Source organism: Nanorana parkeri, unplaced genomic scaffold, assembly GCF_000935625.1.
Source record: "Nanorana parkeri isolate BGI_ZX_2015 unplaced genomic scaffold, ASM93562v1 scaffold221, whole genome shotgun sequence".
In the NCBI taxonomy this organism is placed as follows: Eukaryota; Metazoa; Chordata; class Amphibia; order Anura; family Dicroglossidae; genus Nanorana; species Nanorana parkeri.
Window position 1 is genome coordinate 175,647 of NW_017306489.1, and position 9,275 is coordinate 184,921.

Below are 9,275 nucleotides of genomic sequence, written 5' to 3' on the forward strand. Positions count from 1 at the left end.
AAAGGGATTTATGGGGGGGGGGGGGGACAAGCAAACTTCTATCTTCTGTTTAATGGAATCTGCACATTTTTGGCACTTATGACACCTTCACCATTAAGTGTCTGCTGACTACCAACCACTCACACACATCTCTCTGTTACCATCAACCCTCTGTTTCCTCTCTACACATCACAGTCCTCCCCTGCCTTCACCTCACACAAAACCTTTGTGACTACTACTCAATATTTATACTTGCCTATATCCCCAACCATGGCCATTCTGCTATGGGTATACTTATGCTTGTTACCCTGAAATGCAAATATTTTGTTCTATGTCACAATCAAAAACAGTTCAACTATCAGATTGCCTCAGAAAACAACACCTTACAATTTGGTTACCTGACTGAAACATGCAAAGTTGGTTTGACATTTTTGTATCCATGACTACCAGGCAGATAAATCTAAATTCACAGCATGGTAGGTTCAATGCACAGCTGAGTTGTTACCTGTTCTCTTCAGGAATATGAAGAGCCATCATCATCAGTGGGTCTACACACTCTACCATCCAGCCTTGCCTGTCGCTGACCTTTGATGATTCCACCATTAGGAAATCATTTGGCACACGGCTCCATACCACAGGTGTCAACATTTGGATATCAAGACGCGGTGGGCACTGCGGCACTGGGTTCTTGCTTTCACTGCGGAACATGGCAGCAGAGATAGGCATGATGTTCTGCAAAGAGACAAAGTAATTAATTTGGGGCTATGACAATAAAATACATTCAGCTACAAAATAGTTTGGTTTACAGAACATTAATAAGGATTTCTTTGTAATTACCTTCAATTTTCCAAGTTCAAACTGGAATAACGTCTGGCTCAAAGGATTAACAAAAACAGATGGAAAGAGCTTAGTATTGGGCTCAACCTAGTAAGATAGATAGAGGGAAGATGAAGACTTAGACTTAAAGAGCTTAGACCACAACGCCGGAAAGAAGTCATTACCATCAATTTAATTGGATGAAGATTAAAACCAAAAACAAGAGTGAATTCATACATAGGTGGGCAGCACACCTGCAATGGGGGTACACCCCATGCAGTGCATTGTGGGGTGCTGTGTTGAAAAGATAGGTGCATGTTTCTTTTTGGCTGTGTTGTGGGGCCTTTTCAAGCCTGTTCAAAGTTCAAGATAAATGGGGTGCCTCATCGAATGTGAATGCATATTCAAAAATGCAACATTTGCACCACATGTCTGAAGTGTGAATGGAGGTATGTGTTCATTAAAATAGTTAGGGGGATTTTTTTAAAAGTAAATAGTGTAAGTACCTGCATTTTACTTGGTATCAGCCTCTTTCAATACCCTGCACAGAAGAGCTCAGATTGGGAGAGAAAGAAGCAGCACAAAGAGCCAGTCAGTTGTGGTGCACTGCTCATGTGCTAACAAGGAACATGCTGACAAGAGATGAGCTCATCAGTTCGCTGGTTTCCCTTCACTGTCCAGTTATAGGCTAGGGGAAGGACACTACTACCGTAGTTGTATTACTAAATTGGGTTTGTAGAAAAGTCAGTTCCCCAGGCTGGCTGTGTAGCAGGACTGTGCAAATCTCAGGAACAAACTGACAGAAATAAAAATGATTTTGCAGGTAAAACAAACCTTATATATGTATTTAATTTGTGTATATAGTTGTTATACACAATGCATGGCAATCCCCTATCAGACTGTATTCCAAATGCTATTGTATAGCATTGATCTGTTAAAGGCTTCCGTGTAAATACATTTGGGATGGGTACATTAAATACCCAGAAGTTTCATAGCAGAATGGAAAAATACATTTTCTGATGACAGAAGGTACTGTTTTCATGGTTGGAAAACCTTTTTTTTTTTAAGCGTATCTAAACACCAACAATGAACTTCTCTTATTTGCTCCCTTTTCTTCTGTTGAAAATAACATGGAAAGTATTTTGTTATATCTGTTTTATAAGTTAAAATTAAGATTTTGCCAGAAATGCTGTGCACTGATTACTTCCAATGCTCTCTGTCTGTGCTGACTATTATAAGTTACATTGCTCTTAATTAGCTCTGAGGACTACAGAACCACTTCCTCTATAATATGGTCAGTAATAGAACAGCAGTCCCATTTTGTTCCTGTTGTCCTGATACATAAGAGTGAGTGTTGTCATTCGAAGACAGGAAGAGTGTTACTGGCAGAATCACCACGTGGATATAAAGACAAAAAAGCTTAAAAGAGAGAAAACTAATGCAGCCAACATATTTGAGGACTGGTAGGCTGCAATATATTACATTGTGTTTCTGTTTTTTTTTTTATACCTTTTAAACAAGATCTGTGCCTTGGAGCATTGGTGTGCCAAATGCAGTTAAGCCCAGGGGGACCATGTTGAAAAATAGGCGGCTTATTTGGTTAAATTGCTTTTATGGAATTCTATGAACTTTTTCATTTCACATCAGAATAGGATTTTTAAGCGTATCCTGTGGACAATGTGGAAGAACTAATAGAGGCAAGGTTCCAGCCATGAGCGTACAGAGTATTACAGTTGTACAGAATTACATAGTATTAAGTTGCAGTAGTCATGACTGAGTGTAGTTGGGCTAGTGGGGTAGAAACTGTCACAGTAGTGCTGGACTATCTTAGGATGTCAACCTGAAAAAAAATGTATCCATCAATAACTCCAAACACTTGCGGGAGATATATGTCTGGGATCACACGTACCTGGAAGAATGTGTTCACCTCCTTCCCATTGGCTGTGAAGGTCATGAGTCCAGTTTCCAGATCAATTAAGCAACCGATCACAAGGTCTTCCTTACGGACACGAGCCTGCTGAGTGTTGTTGCTGAATTCTCCACCCCAAACCATATAACAGTTACTGCGTTTAATGCTGAAAAAGGCATAAAATATTTACTGGTTAAACAAATTAGACAATTTTGCATTTAAAAAAAAAACAGTTCAAAGTTTGACAGACTGTGCAATACAATTCTGGCACAACTGTGAATGTATGGGGTAAAGTGACAGTACAACACAGAGTACAATACATGAGTTCTAAGGTTAAAAGATTACGAGTTAGAAAACCTAGAGAGACATCCCACCGTTCTCCATTAAAGCAGGTATACTATGCTGTTCACAGTCTATGGGAAGTTAAAATGAACAAAAGGTCAGACTCTTTATTAATGTACCACTGCATACACAGCACATATTCTGGAACACTAATATCTAGGGATACACCGATATATCGGCCGCCGAAACATATCGGCCGAAAATGGCACTTTTGGGAAAATGCAGAAAGTGCCATTTTCGTGCCGATATAGCAGTACATCCATTCTGTCTCTCCTCCCTGCTGGGCACTGCTCTGTGTCCCAGCGGGGAGAAGAGAAACTGTCACAGGTGGCCGAACTCTGCGGCAGGAGAGCGCTGTGAGCAGCCGGAGTCTCTCCTCCCCACACCGCTCAGCCTCCTGTCACAGATCGGGAGAGCGGTGTGGGCGGAGACAGCCAGTGCTGTCACAGCAGGCTGAGCTCCACTCGCTCAGCATCCTGTGCTAGCCAATCCAGGATGGAGAGCGGATACTAGCACTCAATGATCAGTGATCCCTGAGTGTTTGTAAATAATTAAGGACAGAGTATTTTTACTATATCCTCAATTATGAATGAATGGGAAGTGATCTAGATCACCTCCTATTCATTCATGATTGTGGTTATAGTAAACATACTCTGTGCACAATATATGAATGAACAGGAACACTCAGTATAAAGGATTCCTGTTCATTTATAACAGGGGCTGCAGAAAAAGAGATTGAGGACACAGAGTCCTCAATCTCTTTTTATATTTTAAAAGAGAAATATCAGGGGTCTTTTTAGGCCCCCAATATTTCTCCAAAGCCCCTAAAAATACAGAAATGTTTTAAAATATTTTGTAAAAATGATTAAATAAATAAATACAAATAAAAAAACATTTAAAAGTTTATAAAAAATAAAATGTTAAATTTTTTTTGAAAAAGTTAGAATAAAAAACATTTTCAGTTTCGGTTTCAGCCTGACATTTTTTTTTCATTTTGGTTTTGAAATTTTCATTTCGGTGCACCTCTGCTAATATCATATTAGGACACAGACTGCAGTGCCCACAGTCAACAGATCTAACACTACCAACACCCAAAAGAATGGGTAGCTGCAATTTCCCAAAACGCATTGGCCATGTTTTATGTCATACATTAATAAAGTGATCATTATTCTGTAACCAGCTAGAGTTTTCAAGACATTCTTTCCATGCATGGTGCTCTTCACTCACCTGCGCAATCTTCCCATGCTTGACAGGATCCACATTTTACAGAACATTCCACAAGTCAAACCAGCACTGACAAGACATATTATATGTCTTTTTTGTTATGGTCAGCTGATTCCTAGTTTTTATATCCCCAAAATACACATTTTTCTTCTGTCTCCTCAGTCCTTCTTGTTATCTCACCTGTTAAAGATGTTTCCTTTATCATCACCCATAGTGATGGTGGCATTGCGGACTTTGTTCAGGTCGAAGTTCATATCATACAGATGGTAGTCAGGAGTCACCCATCCTATCCACACCCCAGTGGGCTCCTGTCCAGCGAAGATTCTCACTGAGTAATAATACTGAAGAGAAGACAAAACATACCAATAAAAGGTAAGACATGGACTTGTGCCGGGAGGATTAGAGTACCCAAATTTACCATGGCTTTGAGCAATCATCTCATTTGTGATAAACCATTACACTTTTCACTTTACAACTGATGGCAAAGTGCGCTGGGTCATTTGTGGGTAGTAACTAACTATAGCAATAGTTAACTGTCTGCTGCATTATTTAAACCAGTCTTATAAATGAGGAGATATGCGATATGGACAAAAGTTTCAGGACAGCTGACCATCACACTTACAATATATGGCCAAAAGTATTATGGCCTCTGAATCACTGAGCTCAGAATCTGAGCCTCAGATGTTTCCAATGAAGGGTACTGTTAATGCTACAACATACAAAGATACTTTAGACCCCTGTTTCTCAGCTAATGGGTTGCGACCCAAAAGAAGGATGCAGGGGGTGCAGAGTTGAACAGTGTAGGAACAGGGATGCAAGGAGGTACAGAGGTGAGCAGTTTAGGAAGAGGGATACAGGGGTTCAGAGTTGAACAGTGTAGGAAGAGGGATGCAGGGGGTGCAGAGTTGAACAGTGTAGGCATTGTGAGGGTGATAATTATGTAGGAGTTTCTAATTACCACTTAAAGCAGAACTCCGGGCAAATCAAATCTGAACACTTGTAGTAGGGCTACCCCCACACTGCAAGGCATAAGTGCTCCTTTTGTCTGGGGAGCTAAAATACCAAAGTTATACTTGCCCGACCATGATCCCAGCTGGCTTTTACACCACTCCCTCCAGCCAAGTCCCTCAGCATCCTCTCGTCCAACAGAGTGTATTGGATGTGATTACTCACACAACCTTAGACGGCTGGAGTGGGGCAAGGGGGAGCAAGGCTGAAGAGAGTGGATAAGAGCAAGCTGGTGTTGTGGTTCGGATGAGTATAACTTTGGTATATTAGCTTACTAGACAAAACGAGCAACTTAAGCCTTGCAGTGCGGAGTAGCCCCACTGCAAGGGTTAAGATTTGATTTGCCCGGAATTCTGCTTTAAGGGCAGGTTCACACCATTTTCCGGACCAGACCTGCCAGCAGTTCCAGTGCATTCCAGACCAGACAAAATGAGACATGCAGTATTTTTCTGGTCTGGTCTGGAACAGACTGCGCTGGTGTGAGCAGAGGCCAGAAATAGCATAGGGATACATTAGGATGCATTTTGGGACCGCAAACAATCTGGTCAGGTCTGAAGATGATCTGGACGTGGTGTGAATGGGCCCTTAGGCAGTGCTACATCTATTTTTATGTTTGATCTTAACATCTCGTTTTCAAATAACACCTTGTTTTGTATTTAGATTGGCAATCTCTTTTAAAGAGCACCTGTACCATATATAAAAATATAGAATTACAGCTTAAAAATAAAACAATAAAAAAAGAATGTATCTTCTCTATCAACATTTACAGCATATTGTTTTCACCAAAGCTACAAATAAAGTTTAAGAAAAGCTGTATAAAATTGATAGTAATATGATGCAATTCATCAATATTGAGTTTCCATACTGTTGTGGTGTTCATAATGATCTCAGGATCATCCCGGTCATCTGGCACTACTTCTTTCATCAAACGTGGCATTGTTGGTACAACGGGAGGTGAAGAGATGAAGGCCGGTTTCTTGCCTTTGAAAAGAAACCTGAAATAGGCAGCATTCAGCAATGAATAAACAGAACTTTGACAAAGGAAACTTTACAGAGAGAGTTGCTAGAGTGGTCACTAAGGATTAGTGAACTGGGCAAAATTCAGTTTGCTGAAATCCAGCTAAAAGTCTACTAACCCCAAACATAGCATCAAACCCAATTGAAGTCAATGGGAGCTGAATGTTATTTTGTTTACAAACATCAGATGTGGGTTCAGATGAGTGAACTGGTCATATATGGCCATTTTTTTCACCCATTCACCCAACTGCAAACAGGCTGGGTTCGGGTCAAACTCATGTTCAGCCCAAACATGAAGCTCATCCCTAATAGTTACTATTTCTTGTGCTCACCCTCTCTTTTTGGTCTTTTCTGTTGTTGTATCTTTCTCATTGTCTGGCTTTAGTGGTTCCTTTGAAGGATCTTTAGCTAGTTCCTTCTCATTGGTTGCTTCTATTTCTTTGCGGGCTGCAGATTTCTTCAAGACTTCAAATTCAGAGTCCATGTCCACGTCTTGGACCTCTTCTTCAGGTATGGTAAAACTACGAGTGAGAGGTGTAGCCCCTGGGGTACATTTAAAGGTCTCATAGAACTCCACAGGCATGCTGAGTCTAAAGAAAAGCAAATCAGTGTTGCTGTTCTGAGATCCAAAGGTCTTATGTGTCACTTTAAGGCAAGGAGGATTGTCCACTGTTCCATCAATTCTTGAAACCTGAAAACAGGTTATGAAACAAAAATATAGTCAGTATACATGTCAGAGGACTATCTGCTCTAAATTCCTCATATTATCTGAATGAGTGAATATACCTAGTCCCTATTGGAATAAGAAGGCTGGTATCCTTCTTATTATGTGACTGAATAATCATACCCAGTTCTATACGGGAGGGGGACACTTTTATCCCTGTTATAATATGAATGAATGAACAAACCCAGATAAGGATGGCAGGCATCTTGTGCCCCCCTTATGTGAATAAATAAACACACCCAGTTCTAGTTCGAAAGTGGAATCTTGTGTCCTTCTTATTATGTGAATAAAGAAACACACAGTTCTGGATGGAAGGAGGCGTTTTGTAATACTAAGGTACTAATCTCTCAAAGATTCTGCCATTACAATCTCTGCATTTGAGATCCAGGATTCTCCATCTGTTTTAAATTACAGAGAAAACAACAGAAACTATTTTTCCTGTCTTCAAAAAACTTGCTGATGCCAGTAAAGCCAGTGGGCTGGTATTACTGCGCGAGACCTTGGGAAAGAACCAGTGGGTGCCTCAAGTTCCCTGCAGGCCTGAACTAGCAATCTGGCTGTTAATCAATAGAGTTGGTGTTTCTAAGAACATTTGTAGACTAGTCTGAGCTCAGCCAGCCAATACTTGGTGTTCTTTCCATGACATTAACATTAAAGCACAATAAAGGATACATTCCTTTTAAGGCCTATGTACACTGGCTCTGGTTCACTTCACTGCCTTCCTCTCAATACAAGTTAATGGAAATGCAAAAGAAGCTTGAATCAGCTTATAAGGAGGTCAAATGTAAGTTAGGAAGAAGTAGGTTGTAGATGAAATGCAACTGCCAAGGCACTTAGATGGGCTTTAGATGCATCTGAACTGATCTCAAATGGAGGTCAAGTGCACCAGATTCCAAGCTACATTTGCCTATTGTCACAAGGCCTTGAAGGAGAATTATGGGGAGAGTGAAATACACTCATCCCAATAATTAGAGCTGATGTGTGACAGTGAAGCTGTCACATGTCGGCTCTATTGATCGAGAACTGAGCAATCACATACCGCTGATCCCTCAATTCCTGTTCTTCTCCCTGCAGAGGGCAGTGACGGTCATCCACCGCACCCTGCGGGGGCCCCCCCTCCCCCCGTTTATCCAGCGCTGACTGGAGGGACAGACGGGAGAGGGGGCAGGCACAGCTGGCCCTGTCTCTAGAGTTGCACAGTCGGCTGTCAATCAGGCAATGGGGGGATCCTGACAATATTGTCGCAATCTTACCCGGTTGCAGCACGGCTCTGCGCTATCAGCATATAGCGGGCAACTCAATGCTGAGTTTTGGGTCACAGGAGAACATTAGTAAATGTTCTCCTGTGACCCTGAAGAGAACTATGGACAAAAAAGGTTGGGCCATAGTTCTCTTTTAAGAAGGCGAAGACTATTACCATTTTATTAGGTGCAAATGTTCCTACAGTACATGCATGGACTAATCATAGTCTACACCAGGGAAAGCCACTGTGAGTCAAACATACTGTTTGGGCTAGGTGTTGAAATGGCATTTACTAATAATATTAAAGATTTAACCAAGTGTCATTTCCATACCTCAATGTGACCGTGATCTGGAGGCACATTCACAAATTGTGGAAGGCTTTTGCTAAACCAGGTGGTAATTTCCCTCTTCATGTTGATAGCGAATGGCTCAAACCCTTCTTGCAGGCCACAGATAGTAAAGTAGCGCAGACTGCCCACATCTTGGCCAAGATTCAGTCTGCCTACTTGGGACATTCCAAGGCTGCAAACCGGTATAAAGCCTGTGAAGGAATATGGACCATGGATAAGGTGGACTTAGCACTGTTGGTATAGACAACACAAATTTGTATAGTTCCCACTAAGGGTGCTTTCCAGGAACACACACAAAAAAAAATCCATATGACGCAAACAGAGGAAAAGAATCAAAACTGGAACAACATGAACTGTTTTTTGGTGGAGGATTGGTTCTGGCATTCTCTAAGGCAGTGGTCCCCAACCGCACAGTCTCAGTGCGGTCCGGTCCTGCAATATGGGGCAGTGCAGGGTCCCGGTGTTGGAACACCGGGGCCCCACACTGCCGACGGGCTTCACAGTGAGGGGGCGGGTCCTGTGACTCACCTCCCCTCCCGGCCGCGTCCATAGTAACAGGAGGCGGGAGGGGAGGTGAGTCACAGGAGGCGTGTGTGTGTCACATGTCCCGCCCCGCCCCCTGCAGTGCACACATCGAAAACTCCCTGGCTGGGTAAGTCCGAGC

General features: G+C 42.0%; 1 protein-coding gene across 1 annotated transcript in view; it reads right to left on the reverse strand.

Annotated features, from left to right (window-relative positions):
- RYR1 (ryanodine receptor 1) overlaps window positions 1–9,275 on the reverse strand; it is a 178,615-nt gene that overhangs the window by 103,497 nt on the left and 65,843 nt on the right. The window contains exons 29-35 of the mRNA XM_018555990.1: window positions 8,594–8,802; window positions 6,628–6,986; window positions 6,144–6,273; window positions 4,451–4,611; window positions 2,705–2,870; window positions 817–903; window positions 485–711 (exon numbers count right to left, since the gene is read on the reverse strand). Coding sequence (XP_018411492.1) covers window positions 485–711; window positions 817–903; window positions 2,705–2,870; window positions 4,451–4,611; window positions 6,144–6,273; window positions 6,628–6,986; window positions 8,594–8,802 — 1,339 coding nt within the window. The remainder of the gene's footprint in view (window positions 1–484; window positions 712–816; window positions 904–2,704; window positions 2,871–4,450; window positions 4,612–6,143; window positions 6,274–6,627; window positions 6,987–8,593; window positions 8,803–9,275) is intronic.